Below are 23,072 nucleotides of genomic sequence, written 5' to 3'. Positions count from 1 at the left end.
TGGTCCATATATAATAAACAGCAAAACCCCAGTAATTGCGGTAGCTTTGAGGGGGGGGTTAGATCATCCTTTATTTGAGTACCAGTGCTGCCAACTCTCATGTTTTTGTTGTGAGTCTGATGATAATTATTGTTTTCCTTAAATCCCCAGCTCCTGGAGTCAACTGGATATGTGATGATTGCGGCTTTCATTCTTAAAGAAAAAGTAAGTTTCTAGCCCTCACGGCTGTGGAGGACACTTCAAAATGTGACCCTTGTGCACCCTAAAGGCTCAAAAAGTGGAAGGCAAATAAAAAACACCAAATCTATTATTTTTACATAATTTCATGATTTTAAAGCCAATCTCAAAATTTTTGGGGAGCCTGACTCATGATTTTTGAACACTTGGTTGGCAATACTGTCTCTAACTGCTGAAGATTCATTGGAACTTCAGATTCATAACAGGATCAACTCAGCTCTTTCATTTGGGGGGTAAATCAAGTGAGTGCCAAGCCTCGAATCTACATCAGTCTTTCCAATTAGGACTTAAAGCACTGGGGAGAACTTTGTAAATGATTTCAAGAAATCAATGTGTTACTTTATTGGCATAGAAGCCATCAAAGATCTCTCTGCTACATGCCAAAGGTGTTTATGCCACAACATTGATTTTCCCAGGTAGGATTCACAATGTGTTAGGAGTTTTATCCCCTCCGACCATTTAGGATTGTCTGTTTCTCCATTTCTGATACAGTGGAAAGCTTCCTCCATAACATGAGGCTTATTGTCTCTCTTAATTTCAGTTAAGTAAATCTGTGGGCAAAGACTGGAAGAATTTTCCCTAGTTATATTTGCACTGTTTTTTAAGTTCTGGTTAGTAAGAGGTCCAACTTTGTTTTACAGAGAGACAGTAGTCTCTGCCTTTGTGGTGATATATGCCTGTTGGTTTTCTCTCTTGCTTTCCGTTTTCCCATGCTATTCATGTTAGCTTTATGTATGTGTTATGAAACAAACAGTCCTTTTAAAAACAGAGGTCCTTCATGCCATCCGTACTTATTGACCTCCAACAAACATGCTCAGCAACTGGCCCAAACTGTTCTGCAGTAAGGAGAACAGATTGCTCACAGGATGGGAAAAAGGAGCATCCTGTGAGAGTGCTGTACCATTATAGATTACACAGGTCTAAGAATGGGGCTGCTCTCACCAGGTTTAACCCTCTGCACCTGGACTAAGGCAAGAGAACCTAGTGCAGCCCTCCTTCTGAAAGCAGCTTAAGCTAGACCAGAGGCCGTCAATAAGCGGACCATGGGCCAAATCCGGACCGGTGGACTCTGTTGAATTGAACCCTCATATCTTTTTTATTTACTTATCGTTATTGTTGGATTATTATTTTCTCTAGAGCCCGGGTCAGCAACTTTTCAGAAGTGGTGGGCCGAGGTCTTCGTTTATTCACTCTAATTTAAGGTTTCGCGTGCCCAGTAATACATTTTAACCTTTTTAGAAGGTCTCTTTCTATAAATCTATACTATATAACTAAACTATTGTATGTAAAGTAAATAAGGTTTTTAAAATGTTTAAGAAGCTTCATTTAAAATTAAATTAAATAGTAGAGCCCCTTGAAGGCATTGGCGAGGACCCGGGCACTGTGAGTGCCACTGAAAATCAGTTTGTATGCCGCCTTCAGTACGAGTGCTATAGGTTGCCTATCCCTGCTCTAGCGGCTGGACCTTGACTAGAGCTTGACCGAGAAATTTGGACTTAGTTTTTGTCAAATTGATGTTCTCTGGCTGGACAATGGCGTGGGGCGTGGGGAGTGAGGACCCCTGGGGTCTGTTTGCAGTGCGGGGGGGGGGGGGGGAGGACTAACAACCCGGACTCCCGGGTTCTTTTCCTGGTTTTAGCTCTGTGAAGTGGGTGCGGGGGAGCGACGAGCCCTGAGGCCTGTGCCACAGAACACGTGACCAGACACCTGCGTCCCTTCCCAACTCTGGGATTCTTGCCTCCTACTGGTCGGCTCCACCGAGAAGCCACCCTAACGCATGCGCACTAGCGCCAATAACAGCCGGGCCCAGAAAACGCATGCGGTTTGAGAAGTGACGGGGGCGGGTGGGGAGTATTCGGAGTGGCACATGCGCAGTATAAAAAGACGGCGCTTGGCGGTGGCGCAAGCGCAGTGATGACCAGGTGGCACCTCGGGGAAGGACATGCGCAGTTACTTGAGATAACGTTCCGCTGGCACATCCGTGGGTGGGGCGGCGTCTACGCGGGGAGGCTGAGCGATCGGCCGGCAGCCTCTTGCGTCAGAGTGGGCGGTGCCTCAGGGCTGCGCCTGCGCAGCCGCGGGAGGCGGGGTGCTGGTGCTGTGTGGATCCTGGCTTGTTGTTGTTGTCGTCCCAGACCCGGAGGCTTCTCAGTTGCCGCCGTGCCGCGTCGCCATGTCCTGTCCTCAGGAGCCGCCGCAGCACAACAACAACAACAACCCCCCGGCCGAGGGGGCGCCCGCCGAGCCGGGCCTCAACAGTGAGTGCGCCCCGTGTATTAGCATAGGCAAATGACATGTAAATGAGGAGGGCCTGCGGGGAGCGCGACCCTCTCCCATCATCCCCCCTCACGGCTGGGATTGGCGGAGAACGGGGCCACGCGAGCGTCTCCGGGCCAATCCGTAGGGTCCCGGGCGCATTTGGTTCGGCTGCGTCCGCATGGGGGGCTTTAGAGGTGGAGGAGGGGCTGGGTACCTGCGGGGGGGGGGGGGGCGCTTCGAGGGATGGGGGGGTCTGTGGGTTTGGGGTTCACCGGGAGGGGGTTACGTGAGTCTATGGGGGAAGGTACGTTGGCAGCCTGAGGGCCTTTAGAGAGTTGTGGGTACGCTGGGGTGTGGAGGAGGAATGTTGAATGCGGTGGGGAGGGCTTTAGGGGACTGGAGTGTGGAGGAGGAATAGAACTTCTGGGGGGTCTGGGGTACACTGGGGTGTGAAGGAGGAATAGGGGGTCTGGGGTACACTGGGGTGTGGAGAATGAATATGGTATGTTGGGGTTTCTAGGAGGTTGGGGTACATTGAGGTGTGGAGGAGGAATAGGATACGTGAGGGGCTCTAGGAGGCTGGAGTATACTGGTGTGTGGAGGAGGAATAGGATATGCTGGAGGAGATAGGGGATTGGAAGGTACTTATGGTTTTGGAGGCAACCTGGATGGATTTTTTTGGAGGGGAAGGGTGGTCTGGGTCTTGCATATTGGACAGAGTGGTAAAGGGAGGTCCATTATTGTGTACTGTGGGGTAGAGATGAGGGCTGGAGGCCTGTGGGAGGATGACAAAAGGGGAGGGTGTTCAGGAGTTAAAGGGGGATGAAATTGGCTCCGGTCAGAATAGGAGGCAGCTGGGGGGACCATGGGCAGCAGATTATTTTGTTGTGGGAATGGATTTATTGAATGGCTGAGTTTAGGTAATATCAAGAGACCAACATTTAACTCAGTAAGTTTTAGTGGGTAGGGTGTAAGTACAGTGGGTGAGTCAAATGCAGGAGGAGTCAGGGAATTTTAGTAGCAGGGTTAATAACAGGGATATGAGGTAAGGGGATGTGAGGAAAGGTGGATGTGACTTGGTATGTAATGGGGAGAGGGAATAGGTTTGTTTTGTGATAGGAATAAATTTATTTAGTGATTGGTTCTAATAGCAAAGATGATGGTACAGCAAGAAAGTGGGGAGGAGCTTGACTGTGGGAATGATTTTATTCAGTGACTCAATATCACTGACGTGAGCTATTTTTCTCTGTATCTCACATGTATGTCAGCTGCTTTGCTGCATCCCTTTGTTCCAAGGATAATGATTGTGTGGAAGTCTGTTGATTTTATCTAGGCTCTCATATTGGTTTAACTGATGTTTTACATTTCAAATGCACAGCCTTCAATATATATTTTGGTTTGCTTTTAAGTGCCAAGGATACTGTGATAAAACAAAATGTATTAATGATTAACTGTTCCCTCTATCCTAGTTTGCTAAATCATCCACAAAATATTTCAGTAGGGCCAGCTAAGTGATCTCCGGTAATTCAGTGGGAAATGTATTAGATGAGAGTAAACTGTGTTCGTATAACAACATTGCCATTGCATTTTGTGTCTGTGCATTGAGTGTCATGTTAATTACAGCAGTGTGTTTCTCTAATGTGTTGGCCTGGGAGAACTGCACACACAAATAAATAAAACAAAGGCACTGTGGCCAAATTGTTCAGGGCTGTCAACATGTAAAAATATATCAATGTATATTAATAAGATTTCACTTAATTTTTGGAAATTTCCTCTTAGATTTGGCATGTCCAAGTAAACCTAATGTCTATTTCCACAACTTAAAATTAGTTTATCTGTGATCTGCAAATATTAATTCTTCCATACTTCATTTTTTCCCCTTTTTCTGTTCACTTTTAATACAGTGACTTACTGTATTGGAGATGTGAATCTGTAAGATAAGAGCAGCAAGAGGGGGTTCAGTGTAAACATTTTAGGTCCCAATCTTGAAATGAACTCCACAGGGGCACATTCCGATTTAAGTTAGTGGGGCATCATGCAGATGCCTGCAAGGGCTGTCCACAGATATCTCACTGCAGGATCAGAGCATAAAGGGTTAGTGACATCAATGCAGTTACTCAGGTTGGCAAGTGCTGTGTGGTAGCAATAAATGTTTTCATGACTGGACCCCATGAGCAAAACATGTAACCAGTCAGCTTCATGAAGGCTCAATACCCATTGTCCGTTCAATTTTGTCAGACTAGTGAGTCTATACATTAATTCATTTTTGTTCTAAAATATACCTTGCATTTATTTAGTGCCTTTCATGCAAAGATCTCAAATCGCATATAGAGGTGAAGGTTGACCATTGTGTCAGTGACAGAGCTGGGAATGGAACTTGGAACTCCTGACTTCAGTCTTGTGCACTAACCACAAGAGTGTGCTTTCTCTTGTATTTCCTGATGCCTCACTCGGATTTTAATTCTTACCTCGTACTTCTGTTAGATATTAGCAGAAAACAAACAAAAAAAACCCCAACAATTTAAACTGGAACACACTTACAATTATTATGTTATGTCTATTTTTCAACAATATTTACTACATTACTGAGGAAAAAAGGCAAAAGGATGGTCTCCTCTGTTATAGCTGTACATCCTGTCTTATGAGAAGTCTTGTTGCCGTTGTTGACTTACAGCTGTTGCTGTAAAGCGCCCAAAGTCCCTGGCTAATCAAGTACTGCTACATCATTCTGGCCTTTTTAATGTAAAGGTGAAACAAAAAACCCTAAAGTGTTAGTGTGGGATATCTGTTAAATGGAAAATATTACTGTGGGAAATAGAAAAGCTTTTTTTGACAATGGTATTTTACTTTAATTACTACTTAAGCATTTAGTTAGTGATACTTAAACAGTCAGCAAATTATGCTAGATTCTATAGCTTTTATGAGATTATGAAAAACTAAAGGGTAAGAGAGAAGTCCATTGGAATTCTTTATCTAATAGCCATTATGCAGCATAGCATCTTCTATGAGCCAGAAAGCATAGTTATCACTGCTTCAGACTTGCAGTAGAATTTAGGAAAATTTGCCTGTGAATTTCTTTAATGTTACTGCAGAAATTAGCCAGTTGGACCAATCCCTGCAGTCGTGTAGTGTGGTAAAATGCCTATTATACATAGAGCCCCATTGACTTCAACAGGACTCTGTGATGTCATTTGAGAAACAGAGTCTAATAAAAGTAAATTGAATTTTAATTAATACCCAAAACAATAAATCCATCATACTCTGCAGTAAAACTTGGCTAAAGTTTTTCTATAGAAAACATTAATTGTAAACATAATTCTCAGAAAAATATGTTTCAGAGTAGCAGCCGTGTTAGTCTGTATCCGCAAAAAGAAGAACAGGAGTACTTGTGGCACCTTAGAGACTAACAAAATTAATAAATTTGTTAGTCTCTAAGGTGCCACAAGTACTCCTGTTCTTCTTTTTGTAGAAAAATATGTATTTTTTCTAGATTTTGACCAAATTAACAGAAGCAAGGTTATTAAAGCTGTGTAGCAAACGATCATGTTCATTCATGCTTCAGTTCCTAAGCATCTCTGTATGCCTGATGTTCTGGATACATACAGTTGTTGCTTGTAAAAGGGACACTGTCATATCACTTTAGGTCCAGAATTTTAAGATAAACGTTTTGTGAAATCTGAGCTTAATGGAATTTTTTCCTTGACAGCTAAACTTTCTAATGAAAGTTAGTTAACATTTAATTATTCTTCCGCTGTGTATGTGACCCTGTCATTGTGTTAGTCCATGAGAACCTGAAAGTAAATCTAAACTTGTTCATTAAAAACAAAATTTAAATTTGCATGTGGTATGTCCAAGTTTATTAAAATGCAAGAAAGTAAAAAATGGGGAAAAATAACTAGTCTTTTGGTTTTAATCTAATATGTTAGCTATATGTAAGGAGTTAAAAAAAATAAAACCTAAGCTGATCGTGTCACTTTTATTACATATTAATCTCTTGACTAAATTTCTATTTTAAAAAGTACATGACATTGCTTCAGATTGCTTTTTGAAGTGAAAGTGCACAATTTTCTTTTTTGAGAAAAGGTCAAATTCACAATTTTTAACAAAATACATACCTTTCAGGTGGTTGGTTAAAATTTTAGTACAATAAAGTGCCAATCCTTAGTGTGGTGCTTGAAACTACAATGAGACCTAATGAAATGTTCTCCCTTTGGGGGTAATATTACTCTTTGGAGAGGTTGGTTTGGGGATGAGAAGCACCATTTTTTGACGTGGTTAATCTAGTCCAGTGTCTCAACCTAGTCTAGTCTCAACCTATTTGACCCACAGTGTGTTATGTTGGCCGCATCCAATACTATCTGTATGGCCCTGAGGATGTCACGGGAGCCACAGCTCTGTGCTGATTGGGTCTCAGGTTGAGACCCACAGCTTTAGTCTCAGATATTTTTCTGGGATAATGTTGCTGCTGGTGCTCCCATTACTAGACAGCAGCATATTTGGATCTGTAAGCAGAGGAAAAGGGAATATACTTGATCTCCAGCAGTTACTTTTGGCCATCACTTTGGAGCTGCATGAATGGACTTTAGAGGATTTCATATCCAGCCCATCTCAGCCAGAAGGAAGGTTATAACACAGGGTCTTTGATGGAGGGGATCATCAAGCACCTTTTCAAACAGCAGTTTGTGGCTGTTTCTTGAGCCCTGTATTGGAAATCTGTGACAGTGTTTAAGCTTGATATCAGAATACCTTGACACTCATTAAACATGTTTTGACTCATCAGAGATGAGTGGTCAGATGGAGAACGTGCAGCTTGTCATGTAAACTCCCTCCTAGGCCTTCTTTTGATGGGAGGAGTATTTAATTATGTTTTAACTTGTTTCCTCCAGTGTGCCTCTAACACAACTTTAATTTAACTAGCAAATTCCACAATTTAGCTCTATTAAGACTGTGTTTTGTAGCCTAAGCTTAAGCACAACTGAGTCCCAATCATGCCAGTGCAGCGATAGGTTATAGCAGTCAATTCTGATTAGTCCTCCACTGCAATCCCAGGCTTTCTCTTTGGTCATCTGCCAAAACTCCTCCACCAGGCTAACCTTACAAGAAGTGGCCTCCCTTTATTTATGTTTACTGTCAGACCCCAATATCTCCGCCTTCATTTCTTTCCTATTGTTTGCTACTGAACTCTGTTGTACAGTGTCAGCAGGTAAGAGGGGATGAGGGTGAAAAGAAATTCCTCATATACCTCACTCATTACAGATCCCACCATAGTAGCTTCTCTGAACCCAAAGTTGTTACCAACTGCTGACATGTAGCTATCTGAGCTAACCAATTCCCTAATTGCAATTGCAGCATGCCTTTCCACACGTATTAGTGACTTCATAATGGAAGGTGGTTGCTCTAGGGTAGGTCCCATCTCCTAGAACTGGAAGGGACCCTGAAAGGTCATCGAGTCCAGCCCCCTGCCTTCACTAGTAGGACCAAGTACTGATTTTGCCCTAGATCCCTAAGTGGCCCCCTCAAGGGTTGAACTCACAACCCTGGGTTTAGCAGGCCAATGCTCAAACCACTGAGCTATCCCTCCCCCCAAACTGTCCTGGCATATTTCTTGAAATGTGGTCTTCCTTTTCTGAAATTCTGCAGTCACTGCTGATCACCCCAGGTCTGAAATACAGAGTAGTCCCACCGTTCCATACTGGTTGGTCTGACCTAAAACTCCCTTTCCACAGCTAATGTTTCATTGGCTAAAAAGCTAGACATTCAGTTGTTCAACTGATGCATGGGCTCTAGATCATCTTGTAGAGTGCTCTGGCAGTGGCAGAAACACCATCATCTTCTCACTGCAGCTACTCTGTAAGACTCCTGGTACCAACACACTGTGTTCGTGAATATAATCAACAGCATCTCCAGCCTGGGAGACATTCCTGGTTACTGAAGCATAAGGGAGAATTTGCTAGGGTATGACAGAGTTAGCAATTGATCCACTGGTTCTATGACAAAACTTCTGCAACCAGAAAAGGAATTCTTGGAATGTGACCTCCACTCCCAGAATGCACATGGGTTTGTACATGGGCAGTGTGCATTCACCCATAATTTATCACCCACGAACGTCACTCTTGCGATATGTCATACCATAAAATTGTTGGAGCTAATGTAATTGAGCCCAGCACCAGTCTGAACATGGGCTTTAAGTGAGTGCAGTAAGCATGATTAATAATTGATTGCTTCATTTGAATCAAATAACATGGTTTGTATATTGTTGAGCTTTTTTAGCCAAGGTAGACTACCTTAAGAGGTCAATCAATGGTGATATTCCCTGGGACCAGAACTGAATCTCCATTTAAAATTTCACTTTCACTTAAAAAAATCACTGGCCAATAGTTTGTATGCACAGTGTTAAACTTAGTCTAGTAAATTTAAAAATTGAATTAAGAGTAGTTTCTACTACTACCCCTGCCAATACTTTAGGTTTTCCAGTCTCCCAGTTTCTATTTTTACAATGTTTTTTTCTCTTCCCCAGTTGATGTGAAAAGATTACACAGATTGGGGGACTTGACATTATACAAGATAAGAGTGACACGTTTTATACCCAGTGTTTTCTAATGCAAAAAGTAAACAAATGATGAATAGGACTGTTTTAGGTGTGACAGTAGTAAGTTTAAAAAAGAAATCAGAAAAGCATGTTACTTTTAAGATAATAGGTGTGTTTTATTTTTGAGAGTATTTGCTCTCTGCTATCCCAGTTCATATATTGACGTGGGAATAAAATTTGTATTAAGCTTTGAAAACTATTTTTGTTTAAGGGGTAGCAACTTTATATTGTTAGGATAACAGGGTGAGATATTCTGAAGTGACTCAGGAGCACAAGTCCCATTAGTTGTTGCTATTGAAAATTCCTCCCATTAAACAAAAATGATAGTTTTTAAAGTAGTCCAGCCTGCTAATAGTTTTGATTTTAAAACAGAGTATTTAGGTTCTCTGTATGCCATAATAAATCCTAGTTACACCAAAGAGTTGTATTGACCAAAAAACCCTGCTAGTATATAAAGATGCAAAACAACTTCTTCAACAAACTGCTTTGTAATATCCCAGTGGCATAGTTCTTCAGACTAAATACGATGTAATAAGATTCTGAATTTGAATATAGTCTGAGATGAGGGTCTGAAAAAAGGTATAAAATGAATTGCTTGAACCATGTAAGGCAAAAGCAACACCAAATGTAAAATTATTTCACCAAAGAACAAGAGCTTATGCAGAAAAGAAACTTAATGTGTTTCAACTTATGCCAACTGTTCTCAATTAATATACTCAGATTAAAAAGTAAACTGTCTATATTCTCAAGTGATAAAGTTAATGAGTTTGAATAAGAACCCCAGGTTTGCAGTTGAATGGACACTGGATTAAATAGGTGACCCATACGTCAGGACTCAAGTGGTTTAAATTCACCGGTTAGAACATAAACTACCTATTTATGAATATTTTCAAAATATCCTAAATGAAATCTGACTGCTTAATGTACTGGTAAAATGTTTTATATTGTTACTTTGCATGTTTAATACAGTCTGCAGTTAGAATTATGTTCTTGTATTTTAGTAGTTTAAAGCATGTAGTTTCAGTGCTAATATGATGCACACAGCTCCTCAATCCAATTGAGGTCCTTACACTGAGATCCTGTAGTTAAAACTAGTTATAAGAACAGAGACAGAATGAATTACAATATATGTAGGCTAAGTGTAGTACTTAGTATATAGAATCTTCCCTGCAAAAATAGGGTTAACTATAAGTTACAAGAAAGCGGTTAACTAGGTTAACAATAATTATTTTCACTATTTGAATTAAAAAATGTTAAACTAAATATTTAGATAAGACTGTAAGATGGTTAGAGACTTCGCTTGCCCATCTCAAAATATTACAAAGTGAGAACCCCAGTTTTCCCACATACCTAGCATAAACAGTGGAGCATACATGTGAACACACAAACTCCATTTCCAGCTAATTATAACCAACTTAGTTTCATAGCGTACAGTAGATGTGCATAGGTCTTTAAATATGTGGGAAAACAAGGGGCCTGCCTCAAGGACCTAATAATTCATAGACCTGTGAATCTATAATTTAAATTGGACACATCCCAGTTATTAAAATTCTGATGTGAGGGGTAACAGACAGTACTAGAGAGGAGATTGGGATTGGAAGGCCAGCTGAAAGAAGTGAGGTTTGTTTGGGAAGAGGAAAAGGAGATTGCTTGCTATATGGGAGATTGTTCCAAGCACAGGAGGCACTGTGGGGAAAAAGGCATGAAATTGTAAGTGGGAAAGAACAAAGGGAATATTAAAGAATGGAATTTGTTTGGTTCAAGGGTGAAGTGTAGAAAGAGGGGTAGAGTTGTGACGTTATATTGTGAGGATTTGGAGCTTAAACCGGATATGTGAAGGGGATGCCTGTTAGGGGATTTTAAAGAAATAGCATGAGGGAGGGGAATGACTGTTATTACTTCCAGTCAAGACTGTTTAGTTCAGAACTTTTAAGACTGCAGTTAACTTAAGGGATGGGGGAAACAGACCTGCCATTCTTGTTTTCTCTGTTTGTTTATGAGCATTTTTTTTTCTGGCATCAGTGGATGTTATCTGAATTCACCATGTTCACATTCTTTCTGCATGTAAATGATAAACCTTAAGCGAGGTTTTAGTTTCACTGCTTTTAATGAGCGCCATCTGGCTGGCCCAACAGGTTCCTGGGTGGAGTTACAGATGAACGGCAATGGCAATAGCAATGATAATGCCAGTGGGAAAAATGGGGGCCTGGAACATGTCCCTTCGTCATCCTCTATCCACAATGGAGACATGGAAAAAATCCTTCTGGATGCCCAGCACGAATCAGGACAGAGTAGTTCAAGGGGTAGTTCGCACTGTGACAGGTAAGGAAGCACAGCGGTATCAAGTCTCTTGAACCACTTACTTTTCCCATATGTTATGTGATGCAATTTCCATTCTTGATCCTTTATCAAGGGCAAATGACATTTTATCAGCTGTATATGTCTTCATCCATGAGCCAGCCAACGTGCCATTTGGAATACTTGCTGAATCCTGCTAGCTTTAAATAGTATAAACTTGGTTTGTTTGAAAAGCAAGTCGTTGTTAAACTTAAAAAATAAATAAATGCAGGAGTAGAACAAATTGCATCAATATCAGTGTGAAATCTCATATTAGCATTGTTCATGTACTGTGTAAAAAAATAATTAACAATGTGATTACTGATGCATGATCATTTAAGAGAAGGTAAGAACAAGGGATCCTATGACTGAAGATAGTATTCACTATGATGAAAACGTAATAAATTGGCTTTATCAATTTTTCAAAGTAACTTACTCAGTTACAGCTGTGTACTATGTGTCCAGGCAAGAATAAATGCAAGACAGCGATAGAATGGACAGATTCATAATTCCCACCTCTCTTTCTCCAACAGAGGAAGTAATTGGGAGGAAAAAAGTGTCTTCACTCGAAAAAGCCCTCTACTTTTTGCCCTTAAAGGCCAAATGTATTTATTTATATCAAGTAAAATAATCTTGCTTATCATGTCAAAACAAGTGATACCCTTAAGGTTTCACTGTAGTTCTCCCTCAGAATTGTTGGAGAGTTAAGATGATGTTGGAGCTGTCTTGGGAGTCTCTTTTTCTTTTTCTTATATTGCTGGACAAATGCTCTCTTCTTGCCATGTCACGTATGTAATATTTATATCAAGCTAGATCAGATGTACAACCTACAATGAGTCTGGATAGAACTTGAAATTAACTCAGTGATAATTTCAAATAAAATTACCAAGTGCAATGGACAAGAAGAGTAAAAAGATTTTTTTTTAAAAGCTACTACCTCAGAAAAAAGCAGTTGGCTATACCTTTATTTCTAAGAAATTGTAAGCTGCCAGTAACTAGCATAGTATGTTGTCACTTTCTAGTTCAACTAGAAACATTTGCTGGGTAGTGTCTGTAATGCTCATTTTGATTCTTATCAAGGTAAGGACTTTCTCTCCACCCACATCTTTAATTGCCCCAGTATTTTTAATTTAAATACTGTCAGATAAAAATGTCATATGAAGACAAATCCCTTTTTCTTTTTTCTCAATAGAAAATGCTTGGAAAACCAAAGTTCCAATTTTGTAGTGAGCACCCTAACTGTCAGGGTGGTTAAACACTGGAATAAATTGCCTAGGGAGGTTGTGGAATCTCCATCTCTTGAGATATTTAAGAGTAGGTTAGATAAATGTCTATCAGGGATGGTCTAGATGGTATTTGGTCCTGCCATGCGGGCAGGGGACTGGACTCGATGACCTCTCGAGGTCCCTTCCAGTCCTAGAATCTATGAATCTATGAATATCAGCTCATGATTATGGACAATAGTTGGATATTTATAGAAACCTGAGGTCTAAAACATTTGTAGAAAGGAGTGATAACGGCTGTAAACCATCTATTGAGTAGTTTAAAAGAGGTCCTGTTCCCAGTGTAACTTTTTTCATTCACTATCCATCTTTTTAATGAGAGCTAAAATCAGATTAAAGAGGGGTGTCTAGAATTTTGATGCAATTAAATGACATCTCTACATTGCATTGTACTTTTACTCTGTCCCTGATTTTAAATTCTCTAGCGTTTTTTCTCATCTGGCTGTGAATGTTACTAAAGCAGGGGTGGGCAAACTGTGGCCTGCCAGCTGTTTTAATCAGGCCCTTGAGCTCCTGCTGGGGAGTGGGGTCTCGGGTTTGCCCCGCTCCAGCCAGGCAGTAGGGTTGGGGCCGCTCCACTTTGCTCCCAGAAGCAACGGCATGACCCCCCCTCCAGCTCTTATGCATAGGGGCAACTAGGGGGCTCCGCTCTGCATGCTGCCCCCACCCCAAGTGCCGCCCCCGCGGCTCCCATTGGCTGGGAACCGTGGCCAATGGGAGCTGCAGGGACGGTGCCTGCGGACAGGGTAGCGTGCAGAGCTGCCTGGCTACGCCTCCACATAAGAGCCAGAGAAGAGACATGTCGCTGCTTCCGGGAGCACTTGAGGTGAGCGCTTGAAGTAAGTGCCGCCTGGAGCCTGCACTTCTGAGCCTCCCCCCGCATTCCAACCCCCTGCCCCAGCCCTGATCCCCGTCCCGCCCTCCAAACCCCTCGATCCCAGTCTGAAGCACCCTCCTGCATCCCAAACCTCTCAACTCCAGCCCCACCCCAGAGCCCGCCCCCCCAGCCGGAGCCCTCCCCTCCTCCTCCCCCCGTGCCCCAGCCCTGATCCCCCTCCCTTCCTCCAACCCCCTCGGTCTCAGCTCGGAGCTCCCTCCTGCACCCCAAACCCTCATCCCCAGCCCAGAGCCTGCACCCCCAGCTGGAGCCTACACCCTTTCCTGCACCCCAGCACTCTGCCCCAGCCCTGATACTCCTCCCGCATCCTATGCCCCCAGCTCGGAGCCCCCTCCTGCACCCTGAACTCCTCATTTCTGGCCCCATCCTGAACCCTCACACCCCTTCCGCACCCCAACCCCAATTTTGAGAGTATTCATGGCCAGCCATACAATTTCTATTCCCAGATGTGGCCCTCGACCAAAAAGTTTGCCCACCCCCGTACTAAAGAATTTTTCTTTAGTAGAGTATAGTCAGGTTTTAATATTGAAAATTAAAGTATTTATTCCTTTGGGTTAATTTGCTAACTATTAAAAGATATTTTGGTGTGTAACATGTAATGCCTGCTGGAGAAATTCCTTAGGTCTGGTCTATACTACCCGCCTGAATCGGCGGGTAGAAATCGACCTCTCCGGGATCGATTTATCGCGTCCCGTTGGGACGCGACAATCGATCCCCGAATCGGCGCTCTAACTCCACCAGCAGAGGTGGTAGTAAGCGCCGCCGACAAAAAGCGGCAGAAGTCGATTTTGCCGCCGTCCTCACAACGGGGTAAGTCGGCTGCAATACGTCGAATTCAGCTACGCTATTCACGTAGCTGAATTTGCGTATCTTAAATCGACTCCCCGCTGTAGTGTAGATGTACCCTGAGTGTACAGTGGAACAACACTAAGGAATTCCTCCCACAAATACAGTCCTTTAAGCAACCACTTTTAAAATACTTACAAAGTTTCAGGTACAGTTTTATTCAAAATCCGTTTAGGGATCCACCTTCTAGGTAACCTGATTTTGCTAGTGACTGCTTAAGGTTAGTTTTACTGTATATCAGGAAGATGGCAGTGATGTAGCAACAATAGCAATGTATTGCCTCACAGGGGATGAGAGTTCAGGACTCCATCTTGATCTTTTGCTCCTGGGCTGGAGTTACAGTGGAGTCACTGTGCTGATTCTTGTTGGTAGAGGAGGTCCTTCCCATCTCTTTATGATTAACTGAAGGGTAGTTGGGGGTGGGGAGGGTATTAAAACAGGAACAAACTGGGAATATGGGAAATCTTTGGGACTTGGAGGATTTTTCCTTGGGGGGCATAATGATAAAGAATCCTTGTTTCTCATCTGAATTGTCTGCATACCTTATATGTAGTAATAATGCAACTATGGTGCAATTAAACTGATGTTTCAGTAATTTAATAACCCAAAAGTGACAGTAATGCCATCATTCTTTCCTTTAGCCCTTCCCCTCAAGAAGATGGACAGATAATGTTTGATGTGGAAATGCACACGAGTAAGGACAATAGTTCTCAGGTATTTTCTCCAGTAAACTCTAAAGTACACAACACATTGTCTAGGAGAACAGTGTTTAAGACACAATATTGTCTTTTGTAAATAACAAATAATTAGTGAAGCATGCTAGAGGGCTGAAGCCAGATATTTAAAATTATAAATTCTGTATATAAATATACAGCTTTAAACTGTTAATTTCCAGCAATTCATTATTAATATAGTATGGAAACAGCTGAGTGTATAGTACCTATACTGAATTAAAGGCCAAGAATATTAAACTCCAGTTTTTGAAAGCCTGTTTATTCAAAATCTGGAAATGTCCTTTAGCCTTTTGGAATAACCGTGTTTACTTATATTATACCATGTTCTTTGTATCTTTTAAAATTAAGGCAACAGTTTGACTTGAACTCTGTGAACAAAATTATCCATTCTTGCTTACTTCCGTGTAAATAAGCTTTAATGATTCATTGAGTCTTTGTATAGTTAAGGTTATGATGGTAACTATATTATAAACTTGTACTTTAGGCGATTATAATAAAAATTCTCTAAGTTATGTCTATTAAAAACTTTGCTCTGGGAGGTGGTGTTATAAAAAAAAAATTGTTTTTATATTTTACTAAGCAGAGAGAGAGAGTTATTTATATGTTTAAATTCCAGTAGTGGGGAGGAAAAAAAAAAGTCTAGTTTGAAACACATGCTTTGGATTTATACAACTTGGACTTTATAAAAATTGAATTTTTATATCTTTGAGTGGGAGAGAATATCCGGCACCAATCCTGAACTTGAAATAATGTTATTGAGTATATATAATAGCAAGTTATCAGAGATATTGTCAGGATTTCTTTTACACATCTAGTTATGTAGGTATGTGATAGAACTATTTGTTTTACAAATATTTAAATTGCTACCTAAGAATTCAGGATAATCATTCCATGGTTAGTGAGCTCACATAATTCTTAGTCATCTCAACACGAAATGAATCTAATGCTGAACTCTTAGTTTCGTCATTTTATGAAATTTGCTGTCTTCAGCAGTACAAGTTGAGAGCAACAGTGGAAAAATGAACTGTGCATTTAATTTTTGTCAGAGAGGATGGCCAAACAATAGGATCGTTACCTTTCTGTAGCCCTATAGAGAACCGTACCACTCTGAGTGAGGTCGTTTGCTTTTTGTTTTGTCATTCAGAGTTGCCATCTCCCTATTACAATTCAGCATGGCTCCCTTTTTCTATTGTTTTGGTGCCTCTTTGAACTAAGCTGTACTCCAAGTGTTATAATGTAACCTTGCTAAAGGCTGAATTTGGTCTCAGGCTCCCATTGAATTCAGCAGGGAGAGGACAGCTTGGGAATGCCAATACATACAGCTCTAGGCTTGGCAGTTCATAGCCACGGCACCTCTGGGCTTGCTGCGTCAGTTATGAAAGCAAAACAGTTTCTTGAGCCCCGGCACCTCTTCCATTACAAATTAGACCCTGTATATGGTAATCCTTTCATGAGAAGGAGGCATTAATCTTGGGGGCAGGGTCATTTACCATATGCTTGTACAGTTCCTACCATAGTTGGGCCCAGACCTAGCTGAGGTCTACTGCAATATACATGTTCAATAACAGTAGTAAAATAACAAACAAAAGATATTTGTTGTGATGTTGACAGCGGGCAAACTTCTGAAAGAAATGATTTAAAATACTTTTGTACAATTTGAGCAGAAGTACTGCCCTTTTCATTTGATTACATCTGATTTAAGAATCGCTAAAGTTTTAGGGAACTGTTTTTACTTAAAACATTTTATGCGACACCGTCTTACTCAGGCTATTGTTAAAATCATCCTCTCAATTGTTCTTCACTCTAATTTGTAATATATATATTTAACTATCATTACAATGAAGCTTGCTTAAGTCCGTGATAAAATAATACATTTATCAGAGACGCACTGATATCAGTGAACCTTGTGGGCGTAGTAAAATCCCTTCCAAATAAACCCTTGATGTAAGAATGTCTTTTCAGTCATCATCACCTTTCCCTTCCCAACCCCAACATATGTAGAAACAGCCCAATGGAATGAAAACTGCCAACATCTGCTACTTATCATTTTGTCACTGCAGTTGATGCTCTTAAAATTAATACCACGAGGAATAGCTGAGTAAGTGTTGTTACAGGGCATGTCCCATGTATATTTTCAGTCTGAAGAGGAAGCAGTAGAAGGAGAGAAAGAAGTGGAAATTTTGAAGAAAAGTGCTGACTGGGTTTCAGACTGGTCGAGTAGGCCTGAAAACATTCCTCCCAAGTGAGTTGAACTCTTTACTAATAAACACTCCTTCTGTAAGAAGGAAAGAAGAATCATGCTGCACACATATATGGAATTATTCTGGCTATCAAAATGGGATCATCACCGGAAAAATATTTTGAAGACTTGGGTTTTTCTTGGAGGATAGATAGCATAAAACCAATAAAAACTGCAAAAAATGTAATAGCGTAACAGAGATTCTTTTACTGAAAGCAACCCAACAATAAGCTTAATATGAAGTTACTTTTTCCAATAACACCAATGTCTTTACTTGTTAAAGCAGGGTACCTGGAGCTTGCAGTGGTGGGGTTTAGTAACAGCTCACTGACTGGTCTGATATTGGGCAAGTCACGTAAACTCTCTGCTTCTTGGTTTCTGCATTTGTAAAATAAATATAATGCTTACTGACGCCATTGGGACACTAGACACTATCAGGCTTTGAAACCCTTGAATAGAAAGCACTAGATGAGTGCAAAGTGTTTGTTAAACTGGAGGATGCTATCCATGTCTGGGAGATTTCTGTGTCCCTGCTTGAAACAAAAATGTGGCTATTACTAACAAGTCATGTACTGAAATTTCCTCTCCCAGACCTGCTTGTCTCTCCAGCTTGTGCTCCCATTGTCTCTGTACTTGAGTAAGTGGTCTTTCCACACTACCTCACATTTTTCTTGGGTCCCCCTGCAATCTGGCTTTTGCCCTATCTATTCCACCTTGGAAAAAAAATCTGTGCAGTTCTGCAATATTCCTGTCTATTTTTTCCCTTCAGGGAATTTCACTTCAGACATCCTAAACGTGCAGTATCTTTAAGTATGAGAAAGAGTGGAGCTATGAAGAAAGGTGGCATTTTCTCTGCGGAGTTTCTTAAGGTTTTCATTCCATCTTTGTTTATATCCCATGTTTTGGCTTTGGGACTAGGGTAAGTACAAAGACTAATTTTAAACTTTGCATCTTTATTGCTTGTATACTTACTGTAGTACTATGGGAGTTACCAATCTGAGGAAGAGCATAATAAGAATGACCAGATTATTTTGACCTTGTGCTGATAGGTCAAGTATTCTTGAGATATAGGGAAAACTACCTTTGCAGTGATGCAAATCTATTTACTTGATTGTAGGGAAAGTTTGAGATTGAATGGTCATACATTCAGAATGCACAGATTATCATGAAATCAGTGACCTTAGTTGACTCTGAGACCCTACTGCAAATAACCTTTGCAGTGTCCTGTGGCATGACCCACTTGTTCATTTGCTCATTCTATTCAAATTCCTTAGAGTATAGTGTAATAAAAGAAAAATAAGACCCTAAACATAAATATTATAGTGATTTTTCCTCTTTTGCTCCAAGAAAAGTCTGTGTAACGTCATTAGATGATGCTCCAGACCCATGTGTAAGCTCCCACTAATTCTGAGAGGCTGGCACTACTGCAGTTGCATGATGGTACTGAAACTAAGGGTTTGAAACTTGAAACAGAAATATACACAACATTGTTTACCTATCTTGCAAAATTAGCTACTGAATTTTCAAATAGCCCAGCAGTGCCGTTAGCATTTCTGTAATTAGAAGTGATCACTGAGTGTGCTGAAGGTCTTTCATTTGCAAATATGTATCTCATGCCCTCTTGTGGTGGGGCCAGAGAAATGTATTTGTAAAATACCATATTTCAGTTTTTATTTAACTTCTAATTCAATTATTTCTTGCACAAAGTTTGTCTTTCACTCTGATTTTAACATATTCTTGTAAATGATTTTTTTCCTTAGTCCTAGTTATTGGCTAAACTATCTGGATAGAAAATGTGAAAAAATATTTGTCTGGTAGCAAAAATTTATACTTCTGAAATAAATTAGGTATGTTGCCTAGGTTTATTTGTTAGAGATCTGCCTTTTTGTAAGCTCATAACACTCAATGTTTTAAAGCCTATGTTAATATTTATTTTTTTAAGTGTAGTATAAAGAATTTTGTATACATATTATTTTAGCTGGGATTTTCAAAGGAGCCTTAGGGAGCTAGACAGCCACCTCCTATTGAATTTCAATGGGAGATGAGTACCTATATCCCTTGGGCTCTATTGGAAATCTCAGCCCTTATAGTTAGGTGTTTAGATGCAGTCACTTGAAGAGAAGGGGGTGTTATGGAAGAACATCACAAAATGGAAACTATTGACAAGGGTAAACTAGAACAATTGAGTGAGCAAGGACTGTTGTGAAGGGAACTATTTCCATGAAATACGTTTTATGTTTTTATTTCAGCATCTACATTGGAAAACGACTGACCACACCTTCAGCCAGCACTTATTGAGAGAAGCAGATGGCAAAACTTGGAAATCCACATGACCTGTGAAGATGTTATTGTCACATTAGTACATTTGAACTTGAGACCATTTTAAGCATGACCCCAGCCCCGCCCTTTCTTTACATATCCAGGTTCCAGTAACTCTTGGAATTCAGTATTGTATTGGAACTCTGTTGAGGTGTTTGACTACCCACCTTCTCTCCCCCCACCCTTTTGGCCTGCAAAACACGTCAGTTGCCTAACAGACTTTACAATTGTCTATACATTGCAAGGGCTTCTTTCAGTACAAAATTCCACCAGCAAATTATTATTTTATCAGTGATGCTGTTGCCTCCTCTAGTACAACCTGACTTAAATCTGCAAATGCTCATGGAATAAATGTTGACTGTATTCTAACAATTGCCAATCTCTTTAAAAGAAACTGAAGGTTGGTTACAGTAAAAGTGAGTCTTTGTTTTTAGAAAACTGTTGGCTGTAAATCAAACTAAAAAATCATTGGCAATAAAGAATAAATAAATTTTAAAACCAGCTTTTTGGGTAATTTACTAACACCCTATTTTGGCCATGACTTTTAGTTTGCAGAAGGCAAAGACTGCACAAAACATAAAGCATGATAATAACTTAGTCATCAGCATATGTTAATACTAGATAATTGTCATAATCTTGTCTTTTCTATGAAGTAGGCTCCTTGTTTCTGATAGGAAAATCTAACGCCTAGAAAATGTTAGAGGAATTGCGTTGTTTGCATGTGAAGAAGCTTTTATTTTCCTTTAGCTTTTTCCTTACTGGAAAATTGTAAGTGTAAAGTTTTCCTTTATAAAAGCAGTTTGAATGCAAATATTTTTGGTGTATTTAGACGAGGGGTTTCCAAACTTGGTTCGTGGCTTGTTCGGGGTAAGCCCCTGGCGGGCCGCGAGACGCTTTGTTTACCTGAGCTTACTGGGAGCTGCAAACGGCCATACCTGCGGACGCTCAGGTAAACAAAGCGTCTCCCACCCCGCAAGAAGCTTACCCTGAACATGCCACGAACCAAGTTTGGAAACCCCTGATTTAGACACTCTGTAAAAAGGGGAGTCTCCTGAAACCACCTACAATGATAAAGATATGGTGGTTTCAGTAGGTACTCAAAGCATTTGATCTGCTGTTGGGAACAGTCTTGCAGTTGTGTAAAGAAGCACAAGTGGTAAATATCTGAAATGATGTCTCCTTTAGTGAAGTTTTCAATATTCCCATTTCTCATTGTTTACTGTACAGTCTCCCTTGGGGATAATGTAGATCCTAAGGTCACTAGTGACGTCTCATGTAGCTAGGTAGAATTCTCACTAATGTTGAACTTTTATCTTTGGGAACACTCAGTCTTGTCCTCCTTCAGTGACACTTTTTTCAAAATGTGAAGCTTTAGTACCAAATTGTTACAAAGCATCAGGACATAGCCTTGTCCTTAAGTAGATTTTATTGGATTTCAAAACATGTAGCATGACTCTGAAGGATAGAATACTCTGTTTTTTATATATATATATATATAAATAATATGATATAGACTTTAATACTAAATATTTAGGGAACCAATGTTAATTTTAAAACTAGCAAAATCTCATTTAAATAGAAAATGCATTAGGCTGACTTGTAGAAAATGTTAAGAAAATCTGGTCAGCAAGTTTGGAAGAGAAAACTACCTTAAATTTTCTGCTTGCATCAGATAAAGTTGATGATTTGGTATATCAGCGATAGTTCAATACAGTTCAAGCATGGAGGCTAATTCCTAGTTGAGGTTTGCTTTAAAAAAGGCACCTCAGGAAGCAAAGAGGCTAAGTATGAAATCCATTTCTAAAATGTGTTCATTTTATTCTCCACTTCTCACAGCCTTTAGGAGAAGGTTAGTAGGTTTTAAGACAAGTCCAGCGTGAAAGGGTAGTTGAAGCATTGTGTTTAGACATCTGTTTTTTTTTTTAATCTCAAATATTAGTAGCTCTTGAATTATCTACAACTGCCTATTTATTTCAAGTGTGGATATTGGGTTTCATCCAGACACGTGGAAGAAAAAAATGGCAAGAGTGTTTTTAGGCAGTATGAACCGCCTTATTTTAGAGACCTAAATAAAATGGGAAGGGAGAAAGGCTGGTATACTTTATTAGTACTAATTATAGCACCTTCTTTTGTATGAAAATTGGAATAGTGGAAAAATAGATTTATATTAAGTAGGGAATATCTTTGTTTTAAAAAAACACCATTCATATTAAATTGATTAATCTGCAGAATACTTGATAAATTAATATGTTACAAGCTTGTGACTAGAGGATAAACACAGCTATGTGCTAATATTTCAAGCAGCTGTGAGATTAAAAAAATTTCATGGAAAATATTACTGAAAAATGGATACCTGATCACTGTAGCACTTGTTATCATACAATGATACAATGCAGTATTTATTGATACCCTAATATAAGCTCGGGATGGAAGTCTACAATTTTTAGTTTTACAAGGAACCGAAACAGATCGTTGTATAATCTGAAAAGGGGTTTCAGCTATTGATAGTTGAAGTTTTGTTAAGATAAATATTGTTTGAAAGCTTTATACCTGTTTACAGTTTTGAAAAAAAATGCAGGCTTCATTTTTCTTATGTTCAGTGAAAACTGGCTTAAAATATTTGTAAATAGGATCAACCTAAAATACATAAACTCGCACATTAAAAAAATGTGACAGGCTAACTTAACTGTAGCAAGTACATATTTACTTACTCTGTTTTGAAAAGTGAAAACTGAAGACTCTGTTAGAAATTCAGATTTTTTAATTAACCCACTTGTTGAAATTATTGAAGTTAACTGAGCCAAAGTGATTATGCATCCTCCATATATTTAGTTAGCACTTTGTAACATTATATACAGTTTACAGTACATGTATAAGTTGTAGCTATAAACATTTTGTGCCATTAAAGCTCTCACAAAACTGTGTGTCTGTTAGATCACTTTGTACCAAATCCACCCCCAAGGAAGACGTTGGATAACTTTATGCTGCTGCTTGTTTATGAAGTAATAACTGTATCCTGAGTTAAATGAACCAAGAGGTTGACTTTATTAGAGTGGGATCATCAAGTTCTTGTGCTGAAAAGTAATTAAAATATTGCCTTCGTCAACCATGTTCACTACTGCCATCCTCTCCCAGCACCTTGATCTCCTTATAGATCAGGAAGACTCGTACCAAAAATAAGAACCATGTATTGTTCTTTAAGATCCATTGTCTCCCGGGCCAGTTATAATTCTAAGACTCCTTCCAATTCGGTTACAAATGCGATTTGAAGAGTTGAGGCCGTTCCTTGTTCTAAGTCGATAGAGCTATGACAGTTTACACCAGCTGGGCA

The 23,072-nt window shown here is 40.0% G+C and overlaps 1 protein-coding gene across 1 annotated transcript; it reads left to right on the top strand.

Annotated features, from left to right (window-relative positions):
* Nucleotides 1-2,279: 2,279 nt before the first annotated feature.
* BNIP3L (BCL2 interacting protein 3 like) lies at nucleotides 2,280-21,742 on the top strand. Its single transcript, XM_005285176.4, has 6 exons — nucleotides 2,280-2,495; nucleotides 11,221-11,407; nucleotides 15,091-15,163; nucleotides 17,322-17,425; nucleotides 18,192-18,341; nucleotides 19,672-21,742. Exons 1-6 carry the CDS (start codon nucleotides 2,411-2,413, stop codon nucleotides 19,718-19,720), a joined length of 648 nt encoding a protein of 215 aa, XP_005285233.2. The 5' UTR covers nucleotides 2,280-2,410; the 3' UTR covers nucleotides 19,721-21,742.
* Nucleotides 21,743-23,072: the final 1,330 nt, after the last annotated feature.

This window comes from Chrysemys picta, chromosome 2 (genome assembly GCF_011386835.1).
Source record: "Chrysemys picta bellii isolate R12L10 chromosome 2, ASM1138683v2, whole genome shotgun sequence".
Lineage (NCBI taxonomy): Eukaryota > Metazoa > Chordata > Testudines > Emydidae > Chrysemys > Chrysemys picta.
The sequence above is the reverse complement of the archived record's forward strand: the minus strand, read 5'-3'. Positions and strand labels throughout refer to the sequence as shown.

Coding starts and splice junctions, on each gene's coding strand:
- BNIP3L (XM_005285176.4), top strand. CDS start 2,411: ATGTCCTGTCCTCAGGAGCCGCCGCAGCACAACAACAACAACAACCCC. Junction 17,426..18,191: donor CCTGAAAACATTCCTCCCAA/GTGAGTTGAACT, acceptor TTTTCCCTTCAG/GGAATTTCACTTCAGACATC. Junction 18,342..19,671: donor GTTTTGGCTTTGGGACTAGG/GTAAGTACAAAG, acceptor TTTTTATTTCAG/CATCTACATTGGAAAACGAC.